This window comes from Berghia stephanieae, chromosome 10, assembly GCF_034508935.2.
Source record: "Berghia stephanieae isolate SIO BIC M18660-M18661 chromosome 10, UCSD_Bste_1.3, whole genome shotgun sequence".
Lineage (NCBI taxonomy): Eukaryota > Metazoa > Mollusca > Gastropoda > Nudibranchia > Aeolidiidae > Berghia > Berghia stephanieae.
Genome location: NC_088369.1, coordinates 12,538,547 through 12,560,420, shown reverse-complemented (window position 1 = coordinate 12,560,420; position 21,874 = coordinate 12,538,547). Strand labels below are relative to the sequence as shown.

The following is a 21,874-nucleotide window of genomic DNA, read 5'->3' as shown; positions in this document are numbered from 1 at the left end:
AATTTATAATTCAACCTATTAAACAATTAATCTATTAATTATATATTTAGATAATTTTACATTATTATTATTATTATTATTATTATTATTATTATTATTATTATTATTATTATTATTATTATTATTATTATTATTATTATTATTGTTTGCTTTGTTTCATTATTGATTTTAATTACTTGATTTTTTGATTGGAAATATTATAAAATTCATGTATGAGTTATAATATTGGTAATTGCCTACAAATAAACCTTTCAATTGAATTGAATTGAATTGAATTGTAAGCTTGTCCCTGGTGGAACATTATCATTATCTTTTGAACTTCCTGTAGAACAATTTCATCCACCGCCGGTCCTCTATGTCTTGATCCTACATGCATAAATTTTCAGGTCTGATAACCCAGCACAATTACAGGCTGGAATTAACATTATAATGGACAATATATACGATTCTTACACTCTGACTTTTTGGAATTCCGGACGTGTTCCCAACCACTGCACGAGCTTGCGAGTGCGCGTTGGGAACAAAGTTCGAATTCCAAAACGCAAGAGTGTAAGAAATTATTTATTCTACCTCTCAATCGATTCATATTTCGTCATATTTGAATAAAAGATATCTTCAAAAAGATTCAAATGAAACTTCTTTTTAAAGAATCTAATTTTAGCCAAATTTACGCTTAATAATCTGACGTCACAAATTATTATTGTAAACATGATATCATTACGCCTTACTATTTAGGGAGAGGGGTGGAATGATAATATACATTGTATTGGTTTGTTTGTAGATCTAGGGCCTATTTCCATTACAAAAATGAGCCCAAAACAAATTGGGTTATCAGACCTGCAAATAAGTACACGTTGTTCTAATTCCATTCTCTTGCCGGTCCGTCTCTTCCTCTTCTGTATTTGACATAATTTACTTTTGATATATTATGATATGTAATATAGTCTTCGCCCTCGCGGACGAGAGACGCATGCGCACAACCAACATGACGTTCTCTCTCTAATAACTTTTCCGCCGGTGACGTCACAGACTATGGGTGACGTCCAATCAAGGGACGCTACTCTTCAGCTAATCTCATTCCCTATATGTGATTGTGCAGCTATGTGGTTTAGTGGTATGACACACCTTCCTCATCGTAAGGTCCTTGGTTCGAGTCTCGCTCTGAGAGGCGCATAGTTGATTCCTTGGAGAAGGCACTTTACTCAAATTTTACACCGTACTCATGTATAATATAGTGAGTACCTGGTCGTTAACGGTGTAAAAATTGTAATATCGCCTAACAGGCGTCATATCTCGTCCTTTATTATGTTAAGTCTTGCTGTTAGCTTGGGATACCTTGTAAAGCGCTTTGAGCACGTTTAGTGAATACTGCTCTAATTAAATGCTTTAGTGTTTGTTTTTTTTCGGATTCAATAATACCATTTTTCTAATCGTGATCAAAGGCAACAAAAATACTTACTATTTAGTTCTCTGACTATGTTTTGCTAGTAAGACAATATTATATTCTTGATGCACTGCGTTTAGGTAAAACACTCATAACATCCGCCAGTCGGATATAGATAGTTCGAAGATGACGTCACTCAGGCCTTTGTTATTGTTTTTGCCATCCGCGTTTGTGAGTTGTTCTCACTAAACTGTATTAACCAGACTATAAAAGTTCATGGTTACACAGAGTTTGTGTGTTGGTCCGTTATACTTCCGGATGGCAATGTTATGAACTTCTTAGCCAAGTGCATACTATCTATAACGTACCAACACACAAAACTATGTGTAACCTTAAACTATTATAGTCTGATCAACGAGTATAATATCATTGGTCTGATTGATATAATTTAGAGAGAACAAGTCATAAAAATGGCTGGCTGGAAGCTATAACAAAGAGCTGAGCGAGGCCAATTTCCGTTCCTTCTTTACACTAAAGTAGTCCTTCAGAGCCGTTAGGCCAATATATATTATTTTAGTACCAATATGAAGTATAATCCTTAATTAATTCCATAAATTGTAAGGCGTAATTATATATATATATATATATATATATATATATAATATATATATATTGTAGTATATATATATATATATATATATATATATATATATATATATATATATATACTCATATATGACACTCATATATATTATATCTATATATATATATATCCAACACTATCGAGCACCTCGTACCTACAAGTACCCACCAACACTTATATATATATAATATATATATATATTATATATATATATATATATATATATATATATATATTTATATATATATATATATATATATATATATATATATATATATATATATGAGTGTTGGTGGGTACTTGTAGGTACGAGAGTGCTCGATAGTGTTGGTTAGAGCATATGGGTTTCCATATCGTCAGTCGACAATTATTATCCGTAGTGTACTTTTCAATTGAGTTCGATGTTGTTTATTTTCGTCCTTATTTTTTCCGGTGTGTATGTTATTGATTGGGCGGTGATCAGTGTTGTTATGTAGTGACACATTGTAGTGTGTACTCATTGTGTGTGTGTGTGTGTGTTTGTGTGTCTACATGTGTGTGTGTGCGTGTGTGTGTGATGTATTGTGGAAAATAGTTGCGTGGAAAAAAGGGGAGGTGGGGGGGGGGGGGGGGGGTGAGGGGAGGTAATGGTAGATACTAGATCTAATAATAGTAATGACAATGATGATATCATTACTATTATTATTAGAACTGGTATCTACCACTACCCCCCTTCCCCCTCCCCTCCCCTCCCATTTTTTCCACGCAACTATATTCCACAACACATCACACACACACATACACACAAACACATGTATACACCACACGCACACACACACACACATACACACACAATGAGAACACACAACAACATGTCACTTTATTTTATAACAACACTAATCACCGTCCAATCAATAACATACACAATGGAAAAATATAAGGACGAAAATAAACAACATCGAAATCAATTGAAAAGCACACTAAGGATCTATTGTCGACTGACGATATGGAAACCCATTGAAACAATTGTATCGACAAAAAATATGTGAGTGTCCTTAACTATATATATATATATATATATATATATATATATATATATATATATATATATATATATATTTAAGTACAGATGAAATATAATCCTTAGTGAATTCTAATCCTCCCCGTGACTAGTAACGCGTAATGATATCAGGTGTACAATAATATTCTGTGACGTCAAATTATCAAGCTTTAGATTTCATTGGATTTAGATTTTTCTTTTGAAAATAACGTATCGTTTAAGTATTTGTGTACACGTTATTTATTCAGAAATCAGAATCGATTGAGGGTTAGAATGAAAGATTTCTTGCACTCTTGGGTTTTGGAATTCGAACTTTGTTCTCAACGCGCTCTAGGCAAGCTTGTGCAGCGATTGGGAACACGTCCGGAATTCAAACATGCAAGAGTGTATCAATGCTTTAATATCATATTCTAGCAATGACTATGAAAAATATTTTTTTTTCTCTTTTTGAGGAAAATTTTTGTCTAAAACCAAAGCCCTATCTCCACTGAGTAAAAATGTTTTTGAATTTTGAAAATCCATTCATAAATAAACAAGTTATGCAGTTTCAAAGGTGTCATTTATTTGGATGACTCGCAAAGAGGAAAAAAACGCGAAAATATGGGACGCTTTTTCGGCATTTTTTTTTCGACCTTTGATTGTATCCTGCGTAATAAGTGTATTAAAAGATTGAAACTTGAAGAGCAAATTAGGATGGTGTTTTGTAAAATACGGGAAAAGTACTCGTCATATTCATATGAAATTTTACAACCAAAAAGAAGAAATGTTCATGTATTACCTTGTCAGCGACAAAACCTCCACGCTAGGTAGTTTTAGAAATATTTTACTCCAAAGAGTAAAAATCTATTTTTAACGGTCTTCTGGTAATCGCACGAGTTTTGTCGCTTAACATAATCTAAAATGACCTTTTTTCTAACCGTGCGCCAACTTTCAGTCATATTCATCGATAAACAGCGTCGTAATTAATTTTAAAAAATAGCATATACGAAACGGCTTCGTCCCATATTTTGACGCGAATTCGGGCACTTCGTGAGCGAAAAAGAGGCCCAAAGATTTGTGCGGGATAGTCATTGCTAAATCATTACCTCTATTGGTACCATCATCATCATCATCATCATCATCATCATCATCATCATCATCATCATCATCATCATCACCATCATCATCACCACCACCACCACCACCATCATCATCACCATGATCATCATCATCATCATCATAATCATCATCATAATCATCATCATCATCACCATCATCAACCTCATCATCATATGACATCAATATTGTTAAGGCTGTTGTTGCTTGTTTAAAAAAAAAAGTTCTATTGGTGTTTGTGAATTAACAACTTACGAATTTTATCTAAAAGATTCGTCCTTCAGAGCCACTAGGCCCATGGAGCCGACCAGAGTTTACGAACAATAACAATTGCTTGCTACCCTTTGGATATTACGGGAAAGTACTCTCATCAGATCTAACAAATACAACTACCCAATCACTCCTGGGTGAACAAAGGGGTGGGCGGAAGGTGGGGAATGCCAGGAAAAATATTTTGACTTCATCCAGGATCGATCTCGGTCCATTTGCGCGTGAAGCGAGTGCTCTACCAACTGAGCTATCCGGAATCCCAACTACTATTTTTGTGTTATTAATGTATGACTCCTTAATGCATGACTCCGGAGTCTGGACTACGTGTATGAATAAAGCATCATGACTTTTTCCTTACTTTCACTTTGTTATTTGTGAGTTCATATTTTTCAATAGTTTGTATATTGTGGAGAGGGAGTACGTGGGAAGGAAAGTATTGGACTTACAATTAACGGGAAAGAGGAAAAAGGAACGTCCAATGACTAGATAGAGGGATAAGGTAAAAGATGATGTGAAAGAACTAGACCTGGAGGAAGATACTGCTATGAACCGAGTTGCATGGAGATGTGGCATTCATTATGACAACCCTGCAAAATGTGGGATAAGCTGAAAGAGAAAGAAGAAGTTTATCATGACGTTAAATAATAAAGACCGGAAAAAAGTGTCTATGAAACAGACTATCAGATTAACCAAGATAGAAAAATACAAGCTCGACTGGGGAGCGAACCTCAAACCTCCTGATTACTGTTGAATTCTACAATATCAGTCACTACTTATAGCCGGGGTTCATACTGTATCGAGTGTGTAAATGCGGGTAACATGTCTTATACAAGGACACAATGTTTGGATTTGTATAACATACCATAGTTAAGAGTCACTGATGCCACATCAAATAATAATAGCCTCCCTTTTTTAGCACGCTAATATAAAATGACATTACAGTGAACTCACCCTGGGAACCGCTTGGAGAGCGAATGTACTAGATACTGCCTTTTATGTCAAGCAAAAAGGAACTTCACTATAAACGTGATAAGTGTATAGATCCATGTCACAATAAATGACATTTCAGTGAGAGACAAGAAAGCGTTCTACAGCCAGCTTCTTGGAAACAAGAGACAACTGTCCTGGAACGACATCGAATTGCGGCTATGTGGTCTTATGGTATGACACTCGCTTTCAGATCGGAAGGTCCTGGGTTCGAGCATCGCTCGGCGCATAGTTGAGTCCTTGGAAAAAGGCTCTTTACTCACATTCTCTCACGTACTAAGGTGTAAAATTATTACTTGGCCGTTAACAGCGTTGTCTCTGACCGAAAAAATGTAATATCGCCTAACAGGCGTCATGTCCCTTCCTAAATGTAAAGTGTTGCTGTTGGCCAGGGACCCATTGTAAAGCGCTTTGAGCACGTTTAGTGGATATTGCACTATATAAAAGCTCAATTCTTATTTATTGATTTTTTAAACGACATAGTATTGGAAGATACTAATGCAAATTTGGGTCAAGATTATGAAGGAGGCTGACCTGTAATATATGGAGGCAAGAGACTATAACAAATGGAGAGATTTGACAGGACAGGCACCAGTCAAGCAGCAGATCCGAGGGAGAAAGTGGGGCAGTATTGGGTACACCCTTGGGAAGCCAGTTCACAGATTTACACGCCAGGCTCTCCCGTGGAATCTTCATGGGAAATGGAAGAGGAGAATGCCAAGTAGCACAGCTGGAGGCGCAAAACGGAGGCTGAAGTCATGGAGAAAGAGACAACACGGAAGGAAGTGGAGATGGCAGTCCAAAATCATGTCCGGTGGATGAGTGTCGTTGATGGCCTGTTATGCTCCTGGAGGAGTGAAAGTCCTTAGGAAATTATGACGTTAGACGTTCTCTCTCTCTCTCTCTCTCTCTCTCTCTCTCTCTCTCTCTCTCTCTCTCTCTCTTTCTCTCTCTCTCTCTCTCTCTCTCTCTCTCTCTCGTCTTTTTTAAAAATCCACAAGAGAACGGAATCTCAGCAGTTGGTATAAGATACTCTTGTCTATGATCAGCTGACACATTTTGGTACCATCGTCAAAGAAACGATGTAGACGATCCGAAAGCACCTCGGAATCCCCACGAAGTGATGAACCCCCTAAGAAAAAAAGCTTTCTGAGCACTTTGCCATGCTCGGCGCGCGTAACAAAACTTTATTTACTTTCTCATCGGTCAAAACTGACCCAAGTTATGTTCATTTTATATCAATGCACGTCGCTGATGTATTTTGTAATTGGTAGGTTTACTCATGTCCATAACTCACAGATGTACTATCTGATCTAAAAAAAACCCCAAACAAACCCAACACCTCCTCCCAAAACAAACAAACAAACAAACAAACAACCCCCCCCCCCCAAAAAAAAAAAAAACCCAACAAAACAAACAAAAACAACAAAAACCCACTTATCAAAAATTTTGGACAGAAGACTCGTCTTTCAAATATCGATCTATTAAAATGACCCTCATCTTTAAAAAAATCTCAAACCTGGGACTTTGTGATCATTGTATTGTGACGAGGCTACCGGGCGGATTCGCGACTGTACACGAATGCGGCAACGAATTCAACGTCGTAATTATTGAAGTGTGAGACCTCCGAGACCATTAAAATAAACAAGTAGATTTTTGACCAATCAAAACATGGAATTTGTGACGTCACTCAGGTCTTTGTTATTGCTTTTTGCCATCCGCGTTTATGAGTAATTCTCACTAAACTGTATTAACCAGACTATAAACGTTCAAGCTTACACATAGTTTTGTGTGTTGGTCCGTTATACTTCCGGATGGCAATGTTATGAGCTTCTTTGCCAAGCGCATACTATCTATAAACTTTTTGTTTATTTGTACGAGTGACATTGTGTGAAAAAATTGTGTGTCTTATAAAAACACATACCTACTATCAATACACAAATGCCATGTTTACCGACTTGACATTGACACCCACATATGGAAGGACCTCCTAAGTTTCACGTCTCCATTTTATGTCAATCTCACGGATGTTCGTTCTAAAAACAAAAACACAAGAACACACAACAAACCCAAACTCATTTATTCCTCCCATCATCACTAAAACCACCACCATCATCGTAGTTATTGTCGTTGACAGCAAAAACAAAAACAGCACACATATTATACCAACACCAAAGGACACCGTTAAAGTCGGTCAAATTAACTCTCGTTCATGTCGAAACAAAATAGCTGATCTGAATGAACTGATAACACAATACAACCTGGACATATCTACTTTGTTGTCACTGAAACATCATTGCCGAAACCTGGCTGAATGCACGAAGGCTATATTTGCAGAGTTAAAACCATCTGGGTATGAAATCGAATCATTCGCAGGGAAAGAAAGGAGAGGAGGCAGTATAACATATTTACAAATCTTTACTTCAAGTCAGGGTCATCAACCAGAGTTTGATTATAAAACATTTGAAACTGCCGGCATAATTGTAGATTTGAAAAACGACTTTTGGGGTATACAGACCACCCCAAGCGATAAGAAGAAATGTGACCCATCGTCTCTAAATGGTATTATGTCGGAACGAACCATATGCTTAAAACCCGAATTAAATGTTAAACTGGTCAAAAATATAAATTGTTAGCATTAGCATCCTAATATATGGTATCCATTCTCCTCAATAAAACATAAAAAGTCAACACAAGTCTGATATTTCTGGCTATAAATTCAATTTTCAACATCTTAACCAACCCGACTTAATACCGTTTTTTGAGGAGAAGGGTCACAAATGTAAAACGTCAGATGGTGTTAAAGAGTTCTTCTTCTTCTTCTTCTTCTTCTTCTTCTTCTTCTTCTTCTTCTTCTTCTTCTTCTTGTGGAAACCTCCAATATTGTCGAGGATCACTCCACAGTTTATATGGTATTACATTGTAAACTGCACATAATACTAATAAAAATACGTAGATTAAAAAGTCACGATGTTAGCTCTAGCAACCGCGTGAAGGCATGTTGGCAACCGTTTTCAGCCACGTCAGCTGGGAGGCTATTCCACAGTCGGGCAGTGGAAGAGAAAAACTAATACTAATACAGATGAGCGTCCGTTTTTGATGGGATGGTTACTCAGCGTGTCCCTCGTTGTTCCTTTGCCGGTATCTTTGATGTTGTTTGGAAGTTTAAGGCGCGACTTTTTGTAGTAGATCTTGTGGAACATTTTAATTTATCTCTTTTTCTTCCCTTTTCCAGAAGTTCAAGGCCAATCCGTTGTGCTATTTCAGATGCGCTTGAAAAAAGGTCCAATATGTTTGTGATGTGTCTTGCTGTTTTTCTTTGGATGTTTTCTAAAGTGTCGATGTTTTTCTTTGTATATGGGTCTCAAATTGAGCTGCCATACTCCAAAATCGGTCTAACAATAGTTTTAAAAGCAAGATTTTGAGTTGAAATTTGGGCATCTTTTTAAATTGCGGGTGATGTAAGCGCCTGTTTGGAGACAGTAACATATTTGGTCGTTCCATTTTAGATTTTTCGCAAACTCGATGCAAGTTCAATGCTTTTCTCACGGAAACAAGCGCCCGAGGAAGGCAATACTATATGTCATTGTCGGCGACTTCAATCTTTACTATTACTGTAACACACTCACTGTTGTGAGAGTAAAGGCGTCCCTATCGTGTCATGACATAACACAACAAATGGTGATGAACTCACTCACGACGGTGGACATATTATTGATTGAGTTCTGACAAGCATAAATGTTGAGTTGGCAACCAATGTCAAGGTTTACAATCTATGTATTTCTGATTTTTCTTCGCATTTTCTTTTTCGTCAAAAGCTTTAAAAATCACATCTAGATAGGGATATCAAAACAATTGACATCACAAAATTCAAAGAGGATCTTGAACGTAAATGCTAGGAAGTGAACATTACACAATTTAGAAAGTGCAATCACAGAATTTTTAGACGAACGTGCTCCGCGTATTATGCTTGTTGTGCATGAAAGAAAACCATCTCCTTGGTACAATAATATTGAAGTAAAGGTAGCAAAATAAAACAAAAGAAAAACCGAGAATAAGTGCATGATATCTAAATCAATATCTGACAGAGAAACCTACCTTGCACGAAAGAAGGAATATAAGATTGTCCTTAAAAAAGAAAAAGAGATTATTACCTAGAATAACCCAGGAGTACCAAGAATGCCCGACACTTTTTTCAAATGACAAACCATCTGTTGGGAAATGTAAAATCAAATAAATTATCGTCAAATATTCGTCAGAAGGACCGTTAGCTGATCGTTTTGAATTATTTTTGTCTTGACAAAATTTCTACTATTCGCAAAAATTTGGAGGGTGGGGAGCAATTAGAAGTATTTAGCATTATCATTTATTATTATTGTGTGATGAGTGATGTGGCTGATAGTTATATGACCAATTTCAACACACTTCCTTCACACACACACACACACAAACACACACACACACACACAGACACGCACACACACAGAAATGGAATGCACGTGGCTTAGGTATATATTTTTGATTGAACGATTTCCAGAGATCTTTATTTTTCTGTTTGACCTAGTCTGGCATGGCGACCATAGACTACTAGGAGTAAATCTGTGATGGCGACTGCGTTTCTATGGTCTTATTAAAGACGATAACTTGATTACTTAGGTACATTCAAAAATACTCACACCATCACTGTCATTAGTCGCTTAGGCCGTTAGGTACTAATTCATAACTGAGTCGTGCCGGATAACGTTTTTAAAGCGCCCTACTCATGGACACAACATCGGAGCCAAAATGTTGTGATCTTTGCCACCATCTGTTCAAAAACCGAATATGAACCTACCTTACTCTCGACTTTGCTCTCAGAGGGTAGGTTAAGTAGATCGTTTTAGATTACAATTAGTAAAATTAAATATGGAATCACTTTATATCCAACCCTCTCTCTTGCATATAAAAAGCAAAATTGGTGCATTGTAAAAGAGAAAGTAGAAAAAAAAGCCAAACTTTAAAAAATGGCGACGGATGCAAGCACTCGACAAAGGCTCCATGGCATTTTGGACGACATGGAGTTTATTTCGAAGTAAGTTAGTTAGATATCTGGTTTGAAATATCTATGAGAATATGGACTGGTTTATGCAGACGTTGTTTTCAGTATTTTTTGCTTTGAATTATCTTTTTCGATGGAGTGTTATGGTTTTTGTCGTGGCTGTCCACTGACACTGAACTGTCATTCATTATCCCCAGACTAGGCACTTGCAAGAATTTTTCAAAATAGTGATATCGGTATTAATTTAGCGTAGAAAAATAAAGGGGAGTGAAACATTTACTAAAGTGAAAAAATTATCGCTCTATCTCAACTAGTTAAAAAGTTATGACCTTTTATGTGGTGAAAAATCTCTATAGAAGCTTATTATATTATAGGAAAATATGTGACCAAAACACAGCAACCCAATGGATAATCAAGTATAATTCAGAAACGGCTTCAGATACAACTTTGAAATTTTTACATGTGGTAATTCAACATCTCTGTAATACATTGCAAACAGAAAAATAATTATTTATTGAGAGAGAAAGGTATAGTTTAGAGCTGAAACAGCTGAAATCAAGGAAAAATAGATCACGACATGCAAATGAATGACCTATTGGAATTTTGGAAAAGTCGACAATTAAATATTTATTCACATGTAGATAGACCAAATACACCACTGAATCGGCGTCATTTAGTTGTTCACTTTGAACTTTTCAAAATGAAAATAGACCTCATAAAAGCAGAGATATGGACTGATAAATGTTTGAGGTGGTGTATTTGTGTTTAAAATGATCGAAAATAGGTGATTTTAAAAACTTCCGCTCCCCCGTTCCCCTAAATTGGACAGACGTCCGTCAAAGGATGAAAAACGTCAAAATCAACAGTGAAAAATCAATCGGAAAAAAAAGGAAGAGAATTGTAAATTATGAAATGAATGCATGGACATGAAAACGCCAATTAATTAAATAATTTAAAACAAAAATAACTTCCATAAATGGAATCTATTGTAAGATATAAAGATGTAAAGTTTTGATGTGGATTGACGAAGTTATCTCTCAAACACAGCAGACGACAGGAAGTGAATCAGTATAAGAAAATGGCAGCTTCTGTAAACAATCGAGGCCAATTACTGTTTTTTGGGGAGCTCTAACTTTTGAGTGCAAACATATTTTGCTCTGAAATTTTTAGAGAAGCTACTTTAATATGTGTCTCAGAAGGACTTGTTTTTATTAAGAAGGACCATCTCTGGTTTAAAAGTTATAAGCGTTTAAACACATATACTCTCTTTACACAAAGATTTCTTAAAATCATGATATAAAAAGATAATAATATTAGCATCATTGTATGTAGAATTTTATGCCCTTTCCAATGATATATAATACATGCCATTTCATTCCACTGAGAAAGAAGAATGAACATTTTAAAATCACTCCTAAATTTTTTCCCCTCAAAAACGGAAACAGAAATCCTCGCCTGTTTTCAACTCGCGAGAGCTACTTCTTGCAAGTGCCTACCCAGACACCTGTCTGGGGATCGGTATAATGAAAATTCGTTATCCCCAGACACCTGTCTGGGGATAACGAAATTTCGTTATTCCCAGACGCATATTTGAAACTCCGCTCTTTTAAACAATTATTCACATTCCAGAATATGGAATGTTTCCAAATGCACATAGAAATAAGGAAAGTTAATAAAATATCTAGAGAGGTGAGCCGGTGTTACCAATACTTAGCTTCTATACCAGGACAAATCATTCGTTTGGACAGAAAAATAAATAAAAAACTTACCGCTAACCGTCAAAAGCAGTTTAGATTTGAAGATGCATTTGTTTTCTATCAAAAAACATTCGGTACTAGACAATCCTTGATGAATTTCAAAAGTTGTGTTTGAAATTATATCCTAAATATTTTCATGATTCATTCCTCGCGAAATCGTGTGGGTTTCCGTCTATCCAATGGTTGGTGCCTGCCGCTAGCCGCACAAAACCTACGCAAAACAAAGGTTTTTAAAAAAGTTTATTGAGAAAAAGATACGGAAAAAAGTGTCCCTAGATAGGTATGCAATTTGGTGCATTAGTGCAGTAAAAATTGGTGCGCAAAATTAGTTCGTAGCGGATGCGAGACTCTGTGTGTGAGTGTGTGTGTGTCTCTTTCTTTTTTTTTTTGGGAGTTCCTACGTACACGGTAGCGGGGCATCTAGCCTCAGGATCTATGTACACGTAAACCGGTTTACCGTTGCAACATTCTGTCAGTGATGGTCCTCGCTGTCGTGACCGCGCGCGCTCGTGTGTGTGTGTGTGAGTTTTTTTTTTTTTAATCAAAACAATTTTAACCATTAATGGCGAGATTCCATCTTACACTCCCAAACTCCAGATCTTAGTCTTAATGTTATCATTAAAAGACAAGCTTTGCGATTTATAGTTTAATTGAAGCCCGAGTCGATATATACTCTTACTACTGTTCTCTTGGTGGAAACGATTTATTCTGCATAAGCAATCTGGAGAAAAAAAAATCAGTGTCACTGTAAAAGGTTAAAATTTCACGAAGTACGCACCGTGAACACCGCTGTAACAATCCTTTGATGTACGTCATCAGGCAACCCATTGTTTCTTTCATCTTTTCCCATTCCCCTTACTATCCCCCATCCCCCCCCCCCCCTCTCTCTCTCTCTCTCTCTCTCTCTCTCTCTCTCTCTCTCTCTCTCTCTCTCTCTCTCTCTCTCTCTCGCTCTCTCTCTCTCTCTCTCTCTCTCTTGTCATAGTGTTATCCCTCCCCCTTCCCATCTCAATGTAAAATGAAAACGTTCTGCTGTTTGCAGATACATGTATGATTGTTTTGTTTTCTCTCTATCTCACTAGGCTAGGATTAAAAACCAAAACATCAGGTAATGGGTGTCTAATGCCAAAGTATAGATTCTCTCTTTGGCCAATTTAGTCACGTATGTGGCAGCCCAGCTATTTATTATGTTCTGCCTATAACACACAATAAAATATAAGTGGGATTTTGGGGGGTGGGTACGAAAGAAATCAAGGTCATAAGTAACTGTGCACAAGAGCTGTATAGGGAATTGGTTTCTGGGGGTCTTGCAAATACCAAGTATTTTAAGGAAAGCTCTTTTGAACTCCAAGACGTCTTGTTTGTTTTGCTATCTTGGAACAAACGAAACAGAGATGTCTTGATGTGTGACCTAGTTGTCTGATTTTGTGACCTAGATGTATCCTTTTGTGTGTGCAAGCCATGCGGGTAAGTACAGCGATAGCTTGCCAGTTGAGAAAAAAAAGGAAGAAGCAACGTATCCGCATTCGAAAAACAAAACAAAAAAACCTGAAAAAAACAAAACAACTTAACCTTTTAAAGGCCAATATCAATCTTACTTGGACCAAAAATAAAATCTTACCGTTTTCATCAAAAGACAAAAAACAAATTACAATTTAAAAATTTGAGCTGTTGTATAGGGCAATATCCACCCAACGTGCTCAAAGCGCTTTTTATCAATATTCTTACTGCTCTTATGGTGGAAACTTTTTTTTCTGCGTTAAAAAATAATATAAATGAAGACTATTATTTGAAAACAAATAAAATCAGTGTCACTGGCAAAGGGTTAATTGCAGTACTCCTGCATCCTGTGAGATTCCTACGGCACTTGCTAATCATAAAAAAGGAAATAGCAATCAACAATACTAAGTTGAAAAAAAAAGAAGAAAAAAGAAGGGGGGGGGGGGGGGTGAAGAGAGCAAACCCAGTAGCAATGCAACCTTTAGTGGCGAAATTCGATCTTTGACCTAACACCAAATCTTCTTTCATCAAAAGACAAGTAACGGCAAAACGATTATAGACAATTTAGGTCTGAGTTGCGATAGTCTGACTGCTCTCTTGGTGGAAACGCTGTATTCCTTGTTAACAATGATAAAGATAAAAGCAAACTATTATCTGAAAGCAACAAAATTGCTTCGCTGTTAAGGGGTTAAGAGCACCTGCCAGCATCTCTACGTCACCAAGCGACACGTCTCCCTTTCGTCTTCATGCAACCCCCCCCCCCCCCCTCCACTCTCACGGTGGTGGTGGCAGCGGATAAAAAAGGCCTTTTTTCTTTCATTCAATCAACTTGACTGCTGGTGGACCCTAGGCCTCTCTACAAGTACAAGAAATAATACTCACTTTTTCTCTGCTCGAACGAAAATATCTACCCCCTACCGGTCTAATTATTTGTAGCAGACGACAAATTTCTCAAAACGGTCACGTGACACTGTAAAAACAACACAGGAAGTCCATGAAAGCTTATTTACGGCATTTCCTTTGAACCGTGTAAACAACAAAATTTCGTTTTCATTCGACTCAACGGGTCAGATTGGCCGGTATTTTTTAACGAACTAAAGTTCTGAAAAATCAAAATGTTTCTTAGAAAGTTGAAAGATGCTAGTTTTTGAAACAGAGGTAGGTTTTAAAAAAAAATCTTTATATTTTACGTGAATGCATGCTCAAGGCGAGTTGGACGTGCAGCGGAGGTTGGTAGGCCAAAGGCCCACCTCTCTATACTATAAAAACATAAAATTAACCGTAACCAACATTAAATCAGTTGTTACTATATATACACAATATGCGTCGACTTCGAAGTGGGTGTCATCGCCACATGGTTTAGTCATCTGCCCTGGAAGTTTTACCAGAATCGACGTTGCGGGTTCAAATCCTGGTTCCGCCAATTTAAAAAAAAATAAATAAATAAATTCCGTCTTATTTTTACAGAACGTTGTAAGGGATAAATGTCCCATCCATCCTCCCCCACCTCTTTTTTTTTTTTAAACTCTCTCTCTCTCTCTCTCTCTCTCTCTCTCTCTCTCTCTCTCTCTCTCTCTCTCTCTCTCTCTCTCTCTCTCTCTCTCTCTCTCTCTCTCTCTCTCTCTCTCTCTCTCTTTTGGTTCCTTTCTAGTTTCTAGCAAATTGTCATATTCGTCCCCACTCCGATCTCAAAAAGTGTCTAAAAAGAATAAATAATTAAAAAGCAAACAGAAATATTCAGAGAGTGACCAAATGGTCAGATAGAGGAGAAAAAAACAAACAATAATTTAAAAAAAAACAAACAATTTTAAGAGATTCATGCTCAGAAATGGAACAAATGGCCAAACAAAAAGGAGAAAAGAATAGACTCCCCCCCCCCCCCCCCCCCTTCATCAATGTATAGGCAGTTGGAGTGTGGTGGAAGCTACCGGTGCAGTTTTCCACTCTTTAGGAGTTAGCTTAGAGTGTCAATGATAATTTATCATCTCAATTTGGTCTAAAGATGGGGGTTGATGCATTAAAAATGAGGCAATTGGTCAAAATGTACCTCCTTTTTCACTTTTTGTCACAATCAGCACTGAATAATATAATTAGTCACGGAATAAATGTAATTGATGATGGGCTATAAGTAGCCCCTCTGTCAAACACCGAGATATCCGTTGATAGGGCTGATTGAGTTAATCAGCAAGTTCTAGCTAATATTATAGTTCATGAAATGAAAACTCTTGAACTGTACAACTCAATTTATTTATTTCTCCTCTTTTCCTTTTTACTTTTAATAACCCGTTTACCTTTCCTTTAACAGAGAGCTGATTGAGCAGCTTGCAGTACCCAAGTCACAACACAAATCTGATGCTCCAGGCTATGAAGACCTTATGAGTCTTCTCATTGACAAGGACACAGAGCTAAAGGAACTCCTTAAGACAGGTAGGAATGATTATAACCAATATCATAACATACTTCTCTTGTCACATCACTTGGGGGGGGGGGGGGGGGTATGGTCTTTGCCTCATACTGAAAGGTACAGAGTTCGACTACCCACCGCCACATTGTGTGGCCCTAAACAAGTCACCTCGCCCAAGCTCACTTTGCGGCACTGCACGTCGACTGATGCTTGGATTAGACCCTAAAGACAAACTTCCCCTTGGGGATTAATAAAGGTCATTTCATTTTATTTTCACACCTTCTTTAAAAGTCTCATGTTCATGACATTTTGACAAATTGGGCATCATCTACTGATGTGTCTGGTAAATGTTTATAGGTGCCAGATATCCGGAATATTTGGTAGGTTTCTTTTGTTATTATTTTTTATTTTTTCACTGGTAAATTTTGACATCCTGTTTTTTGTGGGATTTTAAAAAATGATGCCGCATCTGTTGAGAATGCCTCAGATATTTTGAGGCCATTGTGATTTTATTATTATTATTTTTTTTTTTTTAATTCAGAAAAAAAAACAAAGATTGTTTTATTTTGATAATTTTCTTGTTTTAATCAATATGTCATATTGAATGATTATAGCAGATAGAATAATAATAATAATTTTTATTATTATCATCATCATTATTATTTGATCTAGCCGAGGAACAAGAAAAAGTACAGAAAGTGATGGATGAATTACGAGTGGAGGTGACAAAAAGAGATACTGAAATTCGTCAGCTACAGAGGACTTTCAAAGAGGCAGAGATAATCATGGTATTTGACCATACATAATTTCTATGATAAGTTATTTATGTTATGGGAAATTTTTGTTTGGTTTTAACTATTTATAGTCATTAAAATAGATCTGCGTTCAGTGTCCCAGATGTGTTGCTCGTGTTGTTATCCAGATTCTCCCTGGAGATCATTTAATGGTGTATTCAATTTGAATTTCAAGGTAATGATTGATTTATTTTTTTAAAAAATAGACTAGCGTCTTATCCAAAGGGTAGCAAGCAATTGCTATTGTGTGTTTTACTCTATGGAAACTGGGATAAAATTCAGCTTTATGGGCCTATTGGCCCCGAAGAACTACTTTAACTTTTTAAAATAGGTCTAAATTGTGTCTGCTTACCTCCATTTTATTGTTTTACAACATAAATTAGTAAGTAAAAGGCAAGAAGCATTTTCATCTAATCATAAGCATCACATGTCTCATTTGATTTTAACACATAATGTCATGAGAGTTTTAGATTTGAATCTTTATCTTTTTAAAAATAATAATTGCACAATCTGGGCACTTTTTCATTTTTCGAAGAAGTGAAAAAGATGTTTTGTATAAAGCTTAAAATATTCAGGAGGTCTGATAGCTCAGTTGGTAGAGCACTCGCTTCACACGCAAAGGGACCGAGATTGATCTTGAGTGTAGTCGAGTATGAATTAATGCCAGACAAAGCATTCACGAAAATATATATTCCAAAACGTCAGCCTGCCTTGACATTGTTTCATACAAACTTTTTCAGATCTTAAATGTACACCAGTGTCTACTCCATAATTTGTCACTTGAAAATATTCATTTGTTTTGAATCAGGCTACAGCAGTTTATCAAGCCAAACAGAAGCTAGCAAGTATTCGAAAGGCCCAGACTAACAAAGTCTCATCAGAGGATCTCATTAAGTATGCACATCGGATCAGTGCAAGTAATGCAGTGGCTGCACCTCCCACATGGGGACCTGGTAAATGTCGTTTTCACTTATTTATATTTTTCATTCATTTATTCAACACGATATTAGAAATTGCTAAGATTTTCAACTGTTTCATTTTATTTTAAAGAACTTTTCAATTGATTTTATCTTCAACAACTAAAGACTAGGATAATAGGGACTACAATTCAATTCGTCAGAGAGCAGTGGAGGCTATCTGAAGCCTGCAATCATTAAAATACTAACGAAAAGGTGAAAATGGAAAGGCTTTGGATGCAAACAGTGGACTTTTCGGGTACAAACCCCTCTTCAGCAAAGCATTCCTTTGTTATTGTTTTGCTGATGAAGGGTTTGTACACGAAACATTCATTGTCTCTACTGTTCTTATCCGAAGCCTTTCTGTTTTTCACCTTATCGTTAGTATTAATACAATTCATTCCTTTTTAATAATATAACTTGTAATTGTTTGATAAGCAATCAACTTGCCCTCACTGAAACAACATAATTATTAAAATCATTCATTCACTCCATCTCAAAACCTCATCTCCACTCTCTATCTCACTCACCTCTCTTCTATCCCTATCACTATCTGTAGGTTCACACGCGCACAATTTTCTTTTTTTTTTTTTTTTTTTTTTTTTTCTGGATGTTTGAAAACGATTTTGGTTAGAATTGTAGACTACAAGTTGATTTCTAATTTCACCAAAAGTGGTAGCCCTGGAAAGTCAACATTGTTCACATGACTCATTTTGAGAAAATTTCATTTTATAACGAATGTGATATATTTTTTGATAATTTTGTATGTTATTCCATAAAAAGTCTATATTTAGAGATATTTAGATTTTTAAAATTGTTCAGGCAGACATTTGTTTGACTAAATGGTCATGGATCTTCTGCTCATACCTCGAAGAAAACCCATGCATTTTCAAAGACATCTCATAATTGTCCTTAATTCGTTAAATGGGAAGCAATTATGTTTTGGTATTGTGTTCTTAAAATCTCTCAAATCTGTAATCATGAACAAAGATATTTCAATTTGAATTTTTGTTTGCTTGATTTTCATATTTTATTATGAGAGTGCATAATTAAATAATACATTTTTTTTTACATAATCAAGGTGACCCTAGGCGTCCATACCCAACAGACCTCGAGATGAGGCATAGTCTTTTAACCATGGGAAATGCACCCGAATCATCAACCTCATCTACCCCAGCATCAGGTACCACTCCTATATCAAGATTATATTCTCAAGGTAAGGTATTGGAAACTGTTAAAATTTGGTTTCAAAATACTTTTCTTCTTGTTTTATTATACATTTTGTCACATCTTTACATAATCTGCTGGCTTCAGATAATACTTTTGAATTAAATATGTGTGAAGTTGATCGTCAAACTTAATTTAAGAATATTTTTGGTTCATTAGAGCATTTTTCATTATTTTCGAAGATCTTAGTGAAAATTATAAATTAAACTTCGTTTTATCAGACATTTTTATGTTAAAGTGTTAAAAGTTATGTATAAAAGAAAAGAGAGTGAGAGATCAGAGGGGGGGGGGGGGGGGGGGGGGATGAATGAAGATTAATGTGATTAGACTGTGTCAATATGAACCAACACATATGCTTTTACTAATCTGGCATGGCAGTTTTTTGAATCGCTTCCGGTCGCAAAATATCACTGATATGCATTGTGGTTGCAAAATCTGCAATTTTTTGCAAATTTTCGAGCTTTTGCTAAGAAAAAACAATAGATCTACTAAAAATTATTTTAACAGGCAAAAAGAAAAAAAAGTCAAATTTTTTTTCCTTTTAATTTGATAGCTTGTGTAGAACGTGAAAGATAATTAATCAAGTGTAGTTTCTTTTTTTACTGGTGCTGATATGATCTTACATTTGTTGCAAGCGCTGTGAAACCCTTAAAAACAAGCAAATACTTTTCTCTTTCGGGTTTTTAGGAAAATTAACTGCAAATTTTAGCAAATTTTACTGTTTTTAGCTAGCAAAATTTGGGATTTCTTTTTGCAAAAAGCCACCATGTCAGACCAATAGCACTCTCTTACAAATGTCCTTTTAGGATTTGTAAATCTTAAAACAGCATTCTTATGGCAAAATAATATATTAAAACATTTATAATAATTATTACTTTATAACCACATGTCAACAGCTGTTTTTTGTTTGTTTGTTTTTTCTCCCAGATGGACATGCTCATCACCACCAACAACAATCCCAGCCATCAGGGACCCCAACAAGCCACCACCACCACCACTTCCCCCCACCAGCACCATCACAACAACATCAACAACAACAGCAGCAGCAGCAACAACAACAACAAGGTCTTGGTCCATCTTTGTCTTGGCAGTCGTCACAGGAAGGAGGAGGTTTGAGTTCCCTCAGCTCCATCGGGCCTCATGGCATCTCATCAGAATCCAGGGTACACAGTAAAGACGAGGAGATAGAGCTCATGTCTAGCGACTCGTCTAGTAGTAGTTCGAGTGATGAATGAGTGAAATCGGGGTGGAAAGCAAAGGAGTGGGAGGGGGGAGATGGAGGGAGTAAGGGATGGAAAGAAAGATAGAGACATGGGGTGGGAGGGTGAATGAGAGGGGGAAAGGGAGATGTGGAGAGAGTAAGAACATTTTGATGCATTTAATAAATTAACTTGATTGATGATTTTACTCCACTCAATGTTTGCTCATTTTTCTTTTCTACATACATTTTGAATTGGGGAGGGGGGGGGGGTGTCCGAGTGGTTAAGGCATTGCACTGTGATCTGGAAGGTCCCAGGTTCGAGACCCGCTTCAGGCACTTTCATTTTTTTCCCCTAGGGCTAGATTATTATTCCCCAAATTGCTCACTTGGACAACATGGGTGATTTCTGTTGACATCAGACATCCTGTTTGATGGATTATCTATATATTCCTTCATGGAATGCCTAGGCGATGGGATCTTATGGTTCGTTGAGAAAGAGCATAATTTGATTTAAAAATTTTTTTGCTAATATTTATAGTATAGTGGTTTCTGCCTAGGGGGCCACTTGTCGAATCCAGAAATATTGGCGAAATACATCAGTGTGGGTCAAATCTTTAAATTTCTTTCCACTGGCTGTGATCTTTGTGTTTTTCCAAATAATTTTTCTATCTCTGAAATAATTTTCAGTCTGGAAATTAGTTTCAATTCATGTAATTTTACCAGAATTTTGGACTTAGACATTTAAAAAAAACAAAAAACTTCCTTTATTCATCCCTAAGGGGAAATTTTTCTTTAGGATCTATTCCAAGGGAAGACTGGAATAACCCAGGTGTCAGCCGCAGTGCAGTGCTGCAAAGTGAGCTAAGGCTAGGTGACTTGCTCAAGGCCACACAACGCGGCGGGTAGTTGAATTCAGTATTTGGGTACAAAGCAAAGACTGAACCCTGGGTGGGGTTCCTGACCTCTCATAGTGGGCAGGGAGGTACTTATTGTGTCTTCTATCCCCTTATATCTGTTTCCCAACATGCTTTCTGTCTTTGTCTTGGAATGAGATTACTTGGTTTTGTCCTGGTCCTGGCAGATGCCCTGGCTGAGAGGGAAACAGTCGAATGTATAGTTACTTTTGGGAGATGATATTTTTTTCATTGTAAATAATCTCTCTGTTATGCACTGTATTATGATTTCTTTATATTGTATATGATTTGTAAAACATTTGAGTGTGTTCCTCTTAGCGGGGACCTGTGCTTGTGTCTGGATGAGACTTTTAGTGATCTCAAACTAAGTACTTTGATAGAGTGATTTTGGAATCTACACCTGTTTCTTGTTTGAACCAATTCCCCTTTGTCTTCCCTTTTCTTGGATGCTTTATTGTAATTCTAGAACTTTTTACTTTCCCATTTTCTTCCTTTTTACTGTCGCTGATATAACCTTAATGTGTTGCAAGCGCTGTAAAACCCTTAAAAACACAAAACAAAAACATGGGTACAAAGTAAAGACTGTACTGCTGAGCCGTGCTGTCCCATATAAATATAAGCATACATTAAAACATGATCCTTGCCATTTGGATTGCATTCAAATA

The 21,874-nt window shown here is 36.5% G+C and overlaps 1 protein-coding gene across 1 annotated transcript; it reads left to right on the top strand.

Annotated features, from left to right (window-relative positions):
• Positions 1-10,372: 10,372 nt before the first annotated feature.
• On the top strand, positions 10,373-20,501 carry LOC144980533 (mediator of RNA polymerase II transcription subunit 4-like). The gene is made up of 6 exons (XM_078928190.1): positions 10,373-10,489; positions 16,019-16,140; positions 16,790-16,905; positions 17,720-17,864; positions 18,949-19,083; positions 20,022-20,501. The coding sequence occupies exons 1-6, from the start codon at positions 10,422-10,424 to the stop codon at positions 20,327-20,329; spliced, it is 894 nt and encodes a 297-aa protein (XP_078784316.1). The 5' UTR covers positions 10,373-10,421; the 3' UTR covers positions 20,330-20,501.
• The last annotated feature ends 1,373 nt before the right edge of the window (positions 20,502-21,874 follow it).